Source organism: Lepidochelys olivacea, assembly GCF_965140295.1.
Source record: "Lepidochelys olivacea isolate rLepOli2 genome assembly, chromosome: 9".
Taxonomy (NCBI): Eukaryota; Metazoa; Chordata; order Testudines; family Cheloniidae; genus Lepidochelys; species Lepidochelys olivacea.
Window position 1 is genome coordinate 46,975,557 of NC_140419.1, and position 16,513 is coordinate 46,992,069.

At 42.0% G+C, this 16,513-nt stretch overlaps 1 protein-coding gene across 1 annotated transcript in view; it reads left to right on the top strand.

Annotated features, from left to right (window-relative positions):
- Positions 1-15,277, top strand: part of HS6ST1 (heparan sulfate 6-O-sulfotransferase 1) — a 272,310-nt gene extending 257,033 nt beyond the window's left edge. Inside the window, exon 2 of the mRNA XM_084638304.1 lies at positions 8,320-15,277. Coding sequence (XP_084494430.1) covers positions 8,320-9,028 — 709 coding nt within the window. The 3' untranslated portion in view covers positions 9,029-15,277. The remainder of the gene's footprint in view (positions 1-8,319) is intronic.
- The last annotated feature ends 1,236 nt before the right edge of the window (positions 15,278-16,513 follow it).

Below are 16,513 nucleotides of genomic sequence, written 5' to 3' on the forward strand. Positions count from 1 at the left end.
TATTTTTAGATTAATACTGGGGGGCACAGTGCCCCTGCTTGTCCCCCCCTTGTGCATGCCCCTGGATAGGGACCTATCGGGGGAGAGCATGTGAAAGACAGGAGTGAGGAGGAGGCAGAGAGCGAAGTGGGGACAGACACATGAGCAAAGGCAAAATTCCAGGCTTTCTTTATTATACATGTTAGACCAGCAAAAAGAGGCACAGCCCAACGTTTTTTCCTTTGCAGGTCAGCTTGCAATAGGGATCACTCACTCTGAGCAGTTGTTATCATGTAACAACTGTGTATGCAGATACAAGGAATGTATCATGCATAGATGCACGTTTTTTCCTACTGTCAGATTCAAAATTCAACATTTGAGTATTCCAAGTTACTGCGACCCTCTCCCTCACTTTGGTTGGAACAGAATACTTATGGCAGTTGGCCCTCTCTAGATCTGTACAAAGTCACATGGAGGTTTCTTTCTGTTGGTTTGGTTTGTGTAGAGTTCTCACCATAGCCATTACAGTCTTCTTTGAACCAGCCTGACCTATTTTAAACTGTGGCGAGGTGCCTATGTATTCTTTCTCATGCGGACATCACAGGGGGAGTCAATTTGGAGCACTTTGTGTAGCTTCATTGGTGGCTGAGACGGATGAAAAAAATGCTTTTAAAAAAATAATTTATTCCTTCCTTTTTCCTTCTTTCCTTCCTTTTTTTTTTTTTAACACTAAATTGTGGCTGCTTTTTTGCCTCTTTCCTCATGGTCTCAGCATCTGCTATCCTTTCTGCAATGTTTGCGAGGAGGAAGCCTTGTGTTCAAAACACACACACACACACGCACGCACACACGCGCACACGCACACTCTCTCTCTCTCTCTCTCTCTCTCATTCCAAAGTTACTTCTCATGTTACAATGAAGGCCTGTGTCAGTAAGGCCCACAATGCATTGATCAGACCTCAGATTTTGTGAAAAAAACAGCTGAAGGTGTATGCCCTTCCTTTTGTGGTTAGCCAGAGATAAATTCTCATTCAGCCCCATGTTAGATATTTCTGGTTATTATAGAGTCATGGGTAACTGAAACATCTGTGGTATTTAGATAACAGATTTTAATTGGTTGTAAAATAAGGAAATACAAACCATGGATACTCACTGTAACAAGCAACTACAGCTGTTGAGTCAGCTCTTCCATTTTTAACTCTGTTCCTTCGTTCAGTTTTTACATGTCCATAGCAATTAAAATGTGCTCTGAGGGGTGGCATCTATGCAAGGTCACAACCCCAGCATCCAGATATATGTATACTCTGCCAACTGTACAGCCGATCCATTTTGAGGAACTACATTGCTCAGCCTGTTGCCTTCTAGATTAATACAAATCCAGACAAGGGACCTGATGCAGCTGTCTATGCTAAATCTCTTCTGTGGCTAAATAGAACCTCTGTCTCCAGGGCTGGCAGATCTGGGCCATTCACAGACTCTAAAATTCACTTTTTAAAACGTTTTAAAAAAATCAGTTTGTTTTTAAATTCTTTTTAGCCATTATACGGGGAAAAAAGTCACTGTGATAGAACCCTTCTATTGTCCCTCTCTGTTAGCAGGTTAATTACTACTGACTCATTGGGGCAGGTCTGGCTAATTAGATGGCTCTGAATGGACCAGAGGTAAGAGAAGTTTTATGGAAGGAGCAGCTATGATCTGGGATTGACAGGTCCTAAGGAAAGGAGTTTTTGGAGCAGCCAAGCCAAGGCTGGAGTTTGTGATTCTTTTTGAGTCACCCCTTTTGATGGTAAAACCCAGCTCCAGAAGGAGGTGATTTTTCGACTCTTTACGAGTGGGAAGTTAGTTTGAAACTAGGGGGGTGGATTCTACCTGCTTTATGTCACCATTTTGTATTTATAAAACTATGAAATGTCTCTAATTTTGAAAAGCATACCTGTGAACCTGATTTTACTCAGGTGATTATTCCATAATAGTCCAATTTCTTGTTATTTTGTCAGGAATTTTTTTTTAATTACTGTATTATGAGAGCATTATTTTCCCCATTCCAGCTTCCCCAAGACTGAAATGTTCCTAAGAGCATTAGATCTGGTGCACCTATAAGCACCAAATCAATGGACCAGTGTATCTGCTGGATTATTGTCCAGTATGTAATGGGATGCTTGCAAGCATCATTGAGTCAGTGACCTGTGAGCTCAGAAGAGTGTATATGATGGTACTGAGTAGGTCACATAATAAAGAATTCTACCTTTTTAAAAAATAAAGGTCTCAAGAGCACAGGCCATCAGGCAAAAGAAATCCAGCTCTGCAAAATAAATGCAGGTATCAAAGCATGCATTGGCTTGATATGTAGATGTGGTGGTCTACTGAAAAAATAATAAAGCTCTAAGTATGTATTTACATGTGTTGAGGACAGAGTATTGACCTTAATACTGAATTTCCTGGCTTTGGTTGATGTGTCACAATTTTTATTTAAACATAGGAGGGGTTGTTTGTTTGTTTTTCTTTTTGTCTATGACTTTAAAAGGGCTCCAGGAGGTTATTGTGTGTGAAATGAAGGAAGTCTAAATGAACACCATATGGGAGGAAATAGACTGAGGAAAATTAGACCTATTTGCTACCAAAGGAAGTGATCATTATATATGTATTAAATTACAATTTCTACCAGAGAGAGCATGTTGTTATGGAAGAGGTCTGATTGTAGAAGAAAAATAGAAATTGAACAATATGGAGCTGGAGAGAACTCTAAAAGAGATGGGTAGAGATTCCATTTCTTGACATTAAATAAATTGTAAAGCACTTAGGAACTTTCATTGAATCAAGTGCTTTAATTGGCTAAACAGAGAGCGTTCTCCAGTTAAATGCTTTCCACAACAAGAGACAGTTCCATTATGGCTCTAGGGGTAGGAGCAGAATACAGCTTAAATCATTGTTTTTTAAGTTACCTCTGGTATCACTTCATAATAAATGTATAAAGCACTTAGATATTCAACTTCATTTAAAATGCTTGCTACCTCATTTACGGCTCAGGAATCACCAGGGAACCACCATTCAGTCCAGTAACCTCATTGCCTGAACTGCTCATTAGGAGCCATTCTGTTTTCAAGGGAGGCAACCTTGGCAAACGAAAAGTAATACTTACACAGTAATTCCCGTAATTGCCTCTGTGAGGTGAGAGTTTAAACGGTTGCTGTATGGAACAAGAGTTTTTCTTACTTTTTTATAAACAAACACTTACTTCTTTTTGCAGGCTAAACAGCAGTACAAACGAATTTGTTCTGTACACTCCAAGCCCAGTCTCCTTTTCGTTTGACAGATGGGAGGCAGGCTCACATAGGCCGTTTACAGCAAGAACTGACACACATTATGGATTGAGGAACCACCACAAAAGTCTTTTAACTACAGTGAGGGTACACATGGGCTTCACTTACGTAGAAGCCTTCTCCCCCACCACATGTCCCACACTGTACTAGCATTTCGTTTAAACCAAGCAAAGCATTCTCAGTCTTCTAAGCCAGCAGGCTCCCTGTTCAGTTCAGTTAGTTCATCAAGAACACAGGGGGGTTGGAGCCTGTTTTGTTTTGCTTTAAGGGAGAAATTGTAGCCCTAAGGCATGTTGCCCTGACAGATTGAGGTTATACAGCTGAAGTAGACCCCTGCAGCTTCCTTTTCCTCCCCCTTCTCTGGCAGGCAAGATGAAGCACTTATGAGTGGAAGCAGCTAGGCCTGGTGTTTATCTGGCTGAGAGCCACCAAAGGAAACAAGAAGGGCTTGCAGTAGTTTTGTGGGTTTAGCACAAGACCATTTTCCTGTGAGGACTCTTGAATGTTAAGTGAGAACCAGCAGAAAAAAATAATAATGTGCCCTTTTCAGCTAGATGGGGGAAATGGTTAATCTTAACAGCAAAGAGGGGATTGTACTGAAGAAGGTCAACATAAATGCTTCACTGAAATAAGATTAGAAACTTCCAGCACATTTTAATGACCAGCAGTGAGAAGCAAGAGGTCTGTATCAAAGTGGGTGGGGAATAAATGTAAATAAAATGGAGAGAACAAGTGTTCATACATAGAAGCTATTGCTCAGTTGCTAAGTCATGTTGGCTGCTAGATAGCAAGAGCGAGGCAGGAAAGTGTCGTTTATAAGATGAAGGTTTTCACTTCCCATTAATGGCACAAAGGGTTTCTTGACAAGATTGGCCCAAGGAATTATTTAACTATTATTTGTGCTATATTGGCACGTAGAGGCCCCATCCAAGATCAGGGCCCCTTTGTGCTAGGAGGCTGCACATACCCGTGGTCAGAGACAATCCTAGCCCACAAGATAAATAGACAAGATGGACAAAGGAAGCATTGTTCCCCCTTTCCAGATGGCAAACTGAGGCACAGAGAGACTGACTTGCCTGAGGGCAGTTCGGAAGCCTGCAGCAGAGCCAAGAATTGAACTCAGGTTTTCTGAGCTCAGTACAGTGAGTTTACCACAGGACCATCCTTCCTCTGGTGTAATAATGGTTCTTTTTCTCAAATTGCAGTTATAAAACTTGGTTGTTTTACCAAAACCATGAAAATTCAGATTGTTTTCATTTTTTTCAAACCTCTTTCCCAAGGAGGTGCATAGAAGAGGAGCCCCCAAGAATAGGGACTGTGATTTTGCCTTGTCTGCCTGTGACATGGGCAAAAAAACCCAAAGTACCTTACCAAATACGGCTTCCATTTTTTTGCTGGAGCTGTTAACTCCAAGAAGGTCAGCGAGGCCTGGCATGGCATCACCAAAATGAGATAGGTTTTTTTATGAGGCAGTGTTGAAAAGGCCTATCTGGGTTAGAAGAAGACCACAGTTCTGAAGTGAGCAGTGCAGTCTTTAGGCATATTTGAATTAAGTCGCTGCATAGGGCACCCAGCAGAAAGGAAGGGGCACTCACAGGTGCATGTATGGTATGGGTTTATTTTATCTCTGATGACAAAAGAGAAGTTCACTAATCAAGTGTTCATAAATTTCAAACTGCTGCTGACAAGTGGCAATGCCTGTGTTTTTAACCACACGGAAGAAAAATTCTAGGCTTCAGACTTTCTTATACATTGTTGCTATGGTAATAATAATACCTCTGCCAACTGTTGCTAAAAGATGGGGCGTGCTGTATGGCTAACTTTTCTTTGAAGTTAAGTGTAACTCTAAAACGTCTGTTTGGAGAATTTGAAAATCTTGGGTTAAAATGTTCATACTTGGGTGCCTAAAGTTAGGCTCCTAAATCCATCATTATTCACCTAGATCAGGGGTTCCCAAACTTGGTTCGTGGCTTGTTCAGGGTAAGCCCCTAGCGGGCCACGAGACGCTTTGTTTACCTGAGCGTCCACAAGTATGGCCGCACACAGCTCTCAGTGGCCGGGGTTCACCATTCACAGCCAATGGGAGCTGCAGGAAGCGGTGGCCCGCTTTATAATTCTCTTTGTCTCTCTGTACCCTTTGTGTGGCTTTTTTTCGAGCTCCCTTTGGTGGCCTTGCTGCTTCTAGGACTTTTTCCTCAGCTCAGCATAGTTTCTGAATGCATCACCATTTACCTAGTCCTGCTGCTGGTATTCCAGTCCCCAAAGGTGCATCCTCCTTCCTCACCAGCAGATCAGCTTCCATCTTTTGAGGAGAAGTGGTTGCTACTTCAATCTTCCGTTGTGCTGGAAAGTGAGCCCTCCAAGTCTTCCAGTATCATCGGTCTCCTGTGCCCACCATACCCACGATGCCACCCATTGCTGGAATCTTAGCGAGAGACCACACATTGTAAATTATTTGCTAGTACTCCTCCTCCATTAAAATAGCTTTTGCAGTAACACTGGGGAGAAGGGGATATTGCTTTTTAATCCTTTCACTGCTGTGCCCAACTGCAGCTTTTGCACGGTACCAGGATGTAGCACAGTAATGCTGAAGTGCTAGTTTTCTCGGTTTTAGTGGAATGTTGGCATTTCAAGGCATTAGATGGGGCAGCATCTGGAATGTTAGTTTTTCTTCATATACTAGGTACATTTTATCTCTGCAGTTAAGAAGTTGACCAGTAGATGGTCTTGTGGTAAAGGCACAGCACTGTGGCTCAGGATATTCAGATTGAGTTCCTAGCTCTGCCACAGACTTCCTGTGTGACATTGCCCAAGTCACTTAATCTCTCTGGGCCTCGCTTCTCCATATGTAAAATGGCCATACTAATGCTTTCTTTTTCCCCACCCTTGCTTACTTAGATTATAAGCTCTTCAGGGCAGAGACTATCTCTTCCTATGACTTTGTATGGTACCTAGCACAATGAGACCAGAACTTGATTGAAGCTTCCAAGTGCTACCGTTATCCGCATAAGATACAGTTTTATAACTACTTCATGAAAAATGCCCTTTGGATTCCATGGCAGTAAATTAAAAAAATAAATAAAAAGTCCACTATAGTTCACAAGTCAAAAAATGTGAGCTGTGTTTAGTGTCAGGGTCTGTTACTTGAACATCTGGCATCCATTGTGGCTTTCTTGGTCTTTCCACTGTCATATTTTATCCCCCTCTGTTAGAGGTTTCTTAGCACTGCTTATATAAACCAGAGCTGCATCCCAGTCAGGGGAGATGAATCATTATTATGGGTTGCAATGTAAAAGGAAGAGAAAGAAACTTAAGGGAGGTTCCTTCCCTCCCGACCCCCATTGTACAAATGTTTCTGGCACGGGGTGAGGTTGAAAACCTCCCGTGAATAGCCAACATGCTTACCAGCTGTGGTCACAAAAACAGAAAGTGAAAGAGTAATTGGGGTGTGATCCAACAGCCACTGAAGTTGATAGACTCTGACTCACTGTTGTGGGCTTTAGAGAACTAATAGGAAAGTGGGAAAGAAAACATTCTTTACAATTAGATTTCCTGGGCAAGGTCTGTGATGCATTTTCTTTAAATTAACTTGTTCCATCTCATTCAGCAACGTGCATGACCATTAGGAAGCATAATACTGAAAGTGTTGGGAACATATGAGCATGCACTAACTTTAGCCAAGACAGAATTTTTACTTTGCATTTTTATTTTCTCTAAAAACAGTGCAGTGCCCCATATAACCTGCGCTAATGTCTGTCACGTTTATATCTATTTAGCTGTCCCAGTAATGCAGCAAGCTGTAGCAGCATTCCACAGACACTTGTTTAGCAAGAAAAGAATTCTGCTCCTCTCCTCAGACTACATCCTTCTTGAAGGACAAGATACAGAGTATCCCATGTGTCCTGTTACTCCAGTAAAGCCCCTTGTGCTCCTACCTGGAGATGACATCACACAGCCAGATAAGCCTGGGGCACCTCAGTGGATCTAATACCCTGCCTTCTTTAGCAGCTAGAAGCCTTTCACACCAAGGATCTGATCGAGTGCCCAATGAATTCAATGAAAGAACTCTAGTGGGCCTTGCAGTCAGGCTCCAGTTAGAACTGGTAATTGGCTACTCTTATTATGAGAGACGCAGAACATTTGGGTAGCCACACGCACCATGAACTGAGGCTGCAGTGACTCTTTGCACACCACAGGGTATCAGACATACAGTTTAAGGTGCCATTTGCATTTTAATACACTCCACTATACTCGGAGCTATGAAAATATATTCTATCACTATGTATGTTGTTCTTGACTGCCTTGCCTTTGTACCCATCCCACTTGGATATCAGAATTTTTCTCCTGTTTCGTTTGCATCTTTGTGGGTCAATTGAAATGGGAGCTAGCAGGTGCTGGGGGTAGACTCCCCCCCCCCCCCCCCCCGGCTTATCTGTTTCCACAAAGAGTGTGTTTTCTTCCTGATTTCCCATTTAAAAAAAATATATCCTGCTGCTGCTGCTCCGTTCCTCAGTGCAGACTTCTGAGTTCAGTGCGGCAGCGAGATAACCGAAGTGCTAGGTGGCCCACTCAATAGGTCGGTGCGGTGATCAGGATTGGGTCAGTTTATAAATAAATCAGTTATTGGCCAGTGCTATCGCGTGAGTCTTGGCTAACTCCGGAAAGGCATGTTCGTGTGAAAGGCCAGTCAGACCCTAAAGCCAAAGTTGGTCTATGAGGCTGGTAGATCAGTTGAATCCTGATGATTTGTTCTGACATTGCTGTCTGTTACTGGAAAGCGATATCCCAGAGAGAGAGTTCTGAGTTGGTGTGACTAAAATGGAAAAGATGAGTTATGAGGAGAACATAGTCCTGGTGTCACTCAGTTTGCTTAGCAGTACAGATTCTAGGAAGAAAAGAATCTGTGAGAGGTAAATTAAATGAATGTTGAGACACCGACTGTTGCTGTTCTGTGCCATAGATCCCAGCTTGCCACATTACAGTTTGTCACATGCTGAATATTTTTTTCTTCTTCTTGTAGAAAATTTTACTACATCACGCTGCTGAGAGACCCTGTGTCCCGTTACCTCAGTGAATGGAGGCACGTCCAACGAGGAGCTACCTGGAAAACTTCCTTACATATGTGTGATGGTCGGACACCAACCCCTGAAGAGCTGCCATCATGCTATGAAGGCACAGACTGGTCAGGATGCACACTGCAAGAGTTCATGGATTGCCCGTATAACTTGGCAAACAACCGCCAAGTGAGGATGTTGGCTGACTTGAGCTTGGTGGGCTGCTACAACATGTCTTTTATCCCCGAGAACAAGCGAGCACAGATCCTGTTAGAGAGTGCAAAGAAGAACCTTAGAGACATGGCCTTTTTTGGCTTGACAGAGTTCCAGAGGAAGACTCAATACCTGTTTGAGAGAACTTTTAATCTGAAATTCATCAGGCCCTTCATGCAGTACAACAGTACAAGGGCAGGCGGAGTGGAGGTGGATAACAACACCATACGGAGGATTGAGGAGCTCAATGACTTGGACATGCAACTCTATGACTATGCAAAGGACCTTTTCCAACAGCGCTACCAGTACAAGCGGCAGCTGGAGAGGATGGAGCAAAGGATAAAGAATCGGGAAGAGAGGCTTCTTCACCGGTCCAACGAGGCACTTCCCAAGGAAGAGACAGAAGAGCAAGGACGCTTGCCCACTGAGGACTACATGAGCCATATTATAGAGAAGTGGTAGCCTAGGCAGACTTTTATACTGAATGGGATTCTAGGGTTTCCTGTTAAAAGATCGTGGAAATAAAAATACAAAACCACCACCAACAAATCTTTTATTTAAAAGCAAGTCTGTAAAACAGAAGGTAGAATTCTTCTTTAAACAATGGGGTCTTTTTACTGTTTCTTACAAGACCAATGAGATTCTTAAAAAAATAAATAAATACCTAAAAAACAAAAAAGGGGCAACATTATAACTCAGATTTAAAAATGCACAAATTCAGCCACCCACTTATGAGGCCAAATACAATGTAATGTTTCTTATCCTCCCAAATTCAGAAACAGACGGCAGAGGTAGGATCTTTTATTAATCTTTTTTTCCCGAGTATAAAGACAGATATACAAACACACACATGTATATAGATAATTTTTTAAAATCAAGGTTTCCCTTTGTTTCCCTTCTTTTTTGTGGGGGAAGGGTAATGAGGGGTTATTTTTGTTTTGCTAAACTAAGGATAGTAGTGGCAAGGTTGATTGCATGCTCAGCTATTAGGGTATGATCTAGCCACAGGGGCAGCTGCTCAGACGCAAATGGCAACCACTGTTGAGAAAATGGAGCAGAATAAAAATAAAAGAAGAAAGACAGCAGAGGATGAGAAACATTAAAGCAAATTGACTGTGGCCTAGAACATATACTTAGCACAATGGTTTTGATACATTGCACTGGTGTCACACACCTACACCACTTTACCATAGTAACAATAGTTAGTGAATTCATGCACAAACATCTTCAGCTTCTGCTTCACAAAGAAGTTCCAAAAGCCAAATAAACGCCAACCAAATTCCATGTAGAATCACTCACGTACACACAGATGGAATCTTGTCACCCCTTCCCGTGTGCAGTACATTCTTTAATCAATGTCACCTGTAAACAGCACATGAAAATCCTTTTCTGTACATGAGACAAGCCAAGCAGAGAGAGAGAATAGCATCACACCCGCATGCATCAGGTAGAGTTCCAGTAATACCCCATGAGTACTCAGTTATCAATGAAGACGTGTTTATTTTGCTGGGGGGGGGGGAGTGTGAAATGAGATCTTAATTACAGAGAACACATGTACTTACACATACCTAAATTTCAAAAATGCTATTTTTTTAAGATAAATTATGTTCCCAATCCTGCTCCCACCAAAGTCAATAGCAAAATTTCCACTGATTCCAAAGGGAGCAGTCTGGGACCTTGCTCCAGGGCACTAAGATTTCTTGCTATTGGTCTGAATTAATCTGGTGACAGTGCATGCTGTATTTTGGCAGAATGGCCCTTTCTGTAGATCATATTTTAAACAAGGTGCACTCATAAACCTGGAAAGGGAAATCAATGGTTATGGTTTTTAGTCTCAGGCCCTGATCAGACCAGCACCCTTCTCATTTTTAGAGAGTCTGGTAACTTTCATTCCGCAGTCCGGTGGCAGTCTAACCAGCATCTGCCTACTCACATTGATTCAGAGAACAGCAGTGGATTGTCACGTTTCCCCTACACTCTGTTTAAATCCGTCTATTTTTTGTCATTGCTGTTGCTATTCTAAGCACTTCTGCATTGGTCTGAGACATGGAAAAGAATGCAGGTTTTGTCTGCTCCATGCATCACCCATTGTTACTTGGCCCCTAGGATCTGAACTGGCTACTGTTTTGAGTGAGGTATGAATAAAATGGGAGACACCTTGATTTTCAGAGGCTGTGTTAACTGCAGATCTAATATGACAGTGAAATCACAGGAGGAGAGGCAGAGAGATGATATATTCAGTTCCAGCATGTCCTTTCTACAGAGTTGTCTTTCCCTTTACAGGAATTCACTGAAGTGTTGCTCGCTTTGTATTTTAATTCTCTCTCTGCCTTTGCACACTGCTACCAACACTGTAGAATTCAAATTGAGTTTTGCAGGGGAGGTGAGTGCCCGTTGCAGGAGCTGCCTGATTTCCATGACATAAACTCCGAGCAACACAGCTTGCTTTTGTAGGTGCTCTTCCCTAAAAGAGAGGAAAGATGACAGAGTATCTGGACAGAAATCCTGAGCAACACTTGGGGTTAAAACATAACCCTATTATGGCTCTGATCCAAAGCCCATTGAAGTCAGTGAGAGTCTTTCGTTTGATTTCAGTGGGCTTTGGATTAGGCCCTCACAGCCTGGGCCAGCACATCTTAACTTTAACCATATTGAGACATGCTAAAGTGCTATATTAGATCAGGCTTATCAGTCAACACCTGCTAGTGTTGTTCTCTTTCAGGGTCTGTCAGTATTTCCATTAAGAGCCACTCCCGGTTTTCAGAGATGTATAACATGGCCATAAATATTTGCTCCAGGCTGAAATGTGGAAGAAAAACTTCCCCCTCAAAGCAATTTGGTTTGGGGGCAGAGGGTGTTACAACCCATTCCTTCACCTCTAAATTCCAGGATTAGGAATAACAGTGTTTGCTAGTTCCCAGCGCTCGTGTGTTTTGCTGTAACTAAAGAAAACATTGATTTTTACAAATGCAATTTTACAGGCTGTTTATCCACAAAACTATACATGAGCTATAAAAAGCAACTGTTTTATGTGCACACTATCAAACTTTACCCAAAGGCTTCTCACTGCATTCAGTGTTATGGATCCATAATGCACAAATGGTTACTAAACTAATCCATATTCAAAGTACGCATCCAAACAGCTCCACAAGAAAGCATACTGTGCTTGCCCATAAAGTACTATAAAAACTGGTACAGTACTGAGTTCTGAGAACAATTATTATACTGAGGGCCAAATTCTGCCTTCATTTACACAAAGGTTGACAATGAATGAAGCTGCCCGAGCAAGGTTGACAGTAGAATTTGGCCCAGTCTGTCTAGGTTATTTCTGCATTATGTGCTCTAAATAACTGGCTGAATTTTAGTGGATCTGTCTACATGGTTCAAAATTAGAAGGAACCTCTGACCTCAAGAGCGTGTCAGTAGTAGACTTTTTTTCAACATTTGCTTTGTAATATATTACAGTAACCAACAAATGAAATTAAACTACAGAGTATTGTTAACAGTTCACTTAAACCCACAAAAGGAAGAAGAGAGAGGTATGATGATTTCTAGTGGTCTAAGCTCAGTCCAGAGAGTCAGAAATTTCCATATTCAAATCCTGGCTCAGCCACATCCCTTCAGCTCTGCTTCAGTTTCCCCATCTGCTCTTTGTTAATAATACTTACCACAAAGAGGTGTTGTGGGAGTTAACTAGTGCAAAGTGGTGCAAAGATAAATTCTAAGTGTGATTAAAGGAAACAAAGGATACCCAGCCCGCTATGCCCAGCTGTTTGGCCAAACCTTACACTAATTTACTCTTAAGGGCTGGGTGCCAGGCAGTAAGCTGTAGGATACATCACTTGTCTGACACAGAATTTTCTTGCTTTAGTGGGCTTAAAGGAGCTTCTTTGACATAATGTGAATGTAGTTTATTGTGATTTATATGTACTACAATTTGGAGTGGTACCAGTTTTTAGGAGCAGATTATTTGATGCTACAATAACATGAAAAATGTATGTGTAGTTTTAAATTAATAGACACCATCTGCTTTACGAAATTCCAGTGGAATTATTGGCCAGATATTTTGTTGTTGTTAAGTATGTGCCCCTCTCCTCCAATACATCTCCCCTCCTGCTCCCTGAACTTTCTATACATTTAGAGCTGCTTATGTACAATCCTTCTTCATTAAGCGAGGAAATATTTCATAATGGCGGTAGGTGTAGTGAAGACAATTGCGAGATTCTGACAAAGACTCCCATTGAATTCAATGGGAGTTGAATCGGGTCCCAAGTCAATATAACCCTAGCTGTTACATTGTTTTCCTGCTATGATTGCAGGGAGCTTCCAGGGAAAGTCTTCACTGCTGTTGGGATCTTTATGAAGTGTTTATGGGAATTTATCCAAGCAGTAATGTATAGTGTGAGTGGTTACATTGGAGAGCTGCATTGTTGGCACTAGTGAAAGACCATGGCCTGACTCTCCACTTTCTTAGAGTTTGTGTCGTCATTACACCTGTGCAAAAAGAGGTGTGACATGCTCCCACTAGTGTGCAGAGAATTCTGATCCAGTAGCACGTTGCTTGCCCTTTGCACAGCTATAAGTGCAAGAACCAGGCCCCCGTGTGCTTTTAGACTCCTGAAAAGAGAAACGTCGCTGCTTGAAATGTGTTGTTGCTGATGAGCCTGAATCTGAATGGTTATACTGAATGAGATACCTGCCCACACAAACACTAGCTAGCCAATTAGATGCCACCTTTTGTCATGCCCATTGAACAATGTGCAGTATTGACTGGAAAGGATGCTGTGTCCTGTAACTTTTTGCCCAGTCAGTCGTATCTTACATTGCGGCAGAGGCAGGCAAAACAGCTCAGGACAGAGGATTCTTTGTGAATGAAATACCATTAAGCACAGGTCATTTTTCTGGTTTTTATTTCCTTTCTTCTCAGGCTGGTCTCTCTTCCATAGCATCCCTGCCTGAGTTTTTGTTAGAACACTTGGAAAGCAAATTTTGGAGTGAATTTAATGTGATTCAGACTGTGTCACTCTTGCAAGCTGCAGTCCCATGCAGGGGTGCTGGAACAATTTGTGTAGTGGGGTGCTGAGAGTCACTGAACCAAACTGTAAACCGTGTATATGATGGAAACCACTTCAAGCCCGCACCTCCGGTACCCCTAGTTCCAGCACCTATGGTCCCGTGTCTAGCCACACAAGGACGGCATAGGTAGTAGCATCAAACGCCTCCAGTGTGCTTTTTGAACCTTTCTTACAGTTCCGACTCCATGGTCATTCGCTTCTTAGCTTTGTTCCTCTGCTGGCGTCACAAGCAAGAAAGAAGTCCGGCTGTCGACAGCGATGCAGACACTTGCCCATTAGAAACTAAATTGAGGCATAGCGACCACCCGCTCACTTGACCACTGAACAGCTATCGGATGGTATTGACGGTGTTCTTACTGAGCAAGGTATGACTTTTAGTTGTGACAGAGTTAAAAGGCTCCATTGCCCTTTATTACCAATTCTTTGAGCCAGCCTCCCCCGCCGGAATTTTTTGAAGGTAACAAATAGGTAGCACTGCAGTAATCTGCACACAGGCTTACTAAATGTAGTCTTTCAAAGGATATGTTTCGGCATGCAGTCCGCATAATTTGCTTCATTCAAATCACAGTGCTACTGGGTTAGCTTTTGTTCTCATTTTGTTAATATTAGCCTATCATGTTCCAGTAGCAGAAATGAACATGAGATTTGCTGGCTGAATGCTAGGAGAGCCAGGCCTTTAAAGCACAGCTCAATTAGCAGTAGTTCCTGTTAAAGCCATGATCAGCGTGTCCTTCACACACAATCAGAGTTATCTGTGGCTGCCTGTTTGTCCTATCTACAGGAACTCTGGCAAGGGGAATGTGGTCCTTATAAGCACGTGGGTATCAAAGCTTGCTTTGCCCACCCTAAGGCTGGTGGTTTTCAGTACAATTCTTAGCCATCCAAGATGAAAAGCATGATTTGCAATCAAGCCTTTTTCTTCCCCCAAGTCCCCACTTTCTCAGCCCTCCCAGGTGTCCCTTCTACATACTGGAGTGAGAGAGCTGTACTATAATGAATAATTTTATATTAAAATGGTTTCTGAGCATGATTTGTTTTGTACATATTGGAATATGTTTTTAACTTATTTTTATTGCCCCTTTTCATTCATTTTAATTGCTTAAAAAAAACACCTCAAATGTGAAGTTTCTATGTATGTGTAGTCTGCCAGGCACATGAACAGCAGCCACAGGATTTACCACCAGTTTTATTGGTAACTGATCTGATTTTGTGTTGATGTCATTTGCTTTTGTCTGAGGTTTCACTTGTGTTCTCTTTAATTTCCACTCTGCTGTACAAGGAGTACAGCAGAGGTGGTAATAGACAATGCAGGCAGAGCATTCATTTCCTTCCCCTTTCTTGTGTGTTTTATCTACCAAGGAACTCCGTTCTTATCTCTAGGAGTTGTGTGACTGAGGGTAAAAACTAGAATTAGAATAAAACTCTTCACTCCTGTTCACCCCTCCCCCCCATTTGTAGATCAAATAGATTCAGCTTCTTTTAAAAAAGTGTTTCCATTGGGCTGAATCTGTATGGTTTTCACTTTTATTTCAGGAACTAAAAAAACTGTTTAACTTAAGCCAAGTACTACTTAAAGCTTTATATATTTATTTATAGCATCCTACAAAAAGAAGTGTTAAGGTTTGTTTTCTTTTCTTTCCACAACAACAAAAATTGATTCAAAATAATAATCTAATTGTTTTTGTCTAGATCAAGAATGAATGTTAGCAGATGAAATAAACCCTAAAACCAAGCCTCTGTTGTGTGTGGTGTTCTTGCCATTGGCCTTTTGGAACCTGTATTCTCCAGTGATTTGGCTGTTATTTTGACAGTGTGATATGTCTCACCAGGGCTGCCCCTACCCATATGCAAAGTACGCAGCTGCGTAGGGCACCAGGAAATTTGGGGCACCCAAATTTGTGTGCTTGGGGGCAGTTTCCCCATGCCCCCCTAGCCAGCCCCTCCCTCCCTCTCGGAGGCCTGGAGTCAACCTCCCCTCTCTGCCCCAAGGCCCCACACTCCCCCCCCCCCATGTGGGGGGGCTGCATAGGGCCCCAGAATAGCTAGGGACGGCCCTGTGTCTCACTCCGCTGTATTACATGGTGATAAAGCTGCCAGTGGGCCTGATAGAGGGGCCTTGGTTTCAGATTTTCAGCACAGAAAACTTACACTCCAACCAAGGAAACAGAAGCAATACAGCCCATTTATTCTTAGTGTGACACAAAATGTAGCAAGAAAATCCTACCACTGGTCATTCAACTTACTAAATGAGTTTACTTTAACTCTGAAAATTCATGCCCCCCTCCTACCCTCCTGTTTGCTTTTCACACACATTCTGGAGTACAAATTTATAGGCAGGAATGTTCAGCAAAACAGTGAATGTTATGCAAGTATTGAACATTCACAGGAAATTGTCTTATATTAAAAAATATTCCCAACAAACTATTCTGAGAGTTACTTTTCCAAGCAGGAAATAAAACTATACTGTGTTAATAGCACAGCAACCATTTAAAAATATTTATTTATTGGGAAACCAGTTGTAAGGTTTAGGAGTAAGGGGGGAAATGATATTCTGCACAAGCTCCTTCCACAATCCCAAACTCCAGTTACAATCAGAGAGTGGTCAGATGTTTCTGCTCAAATTGCCACTGGTGCAATAATTAATAATCCTGGCATTTATACAAGCATCACTAGACTTAAGAGTTAACATCACATACAAAGCACTGTAGCTTTGTACCTTAAGAACTATAATGTCTGATTTTCCTTTCACACCATAGGTAAATCAAGACTTCAAAACTGATGGGAGTGAGTGGAAAATCAGTCCTTAATTTATTTTTGTAGAGTCAGGACAACAGTATTGCACCAGTTCCTGTTCAGAAGGATTTACCCCTCC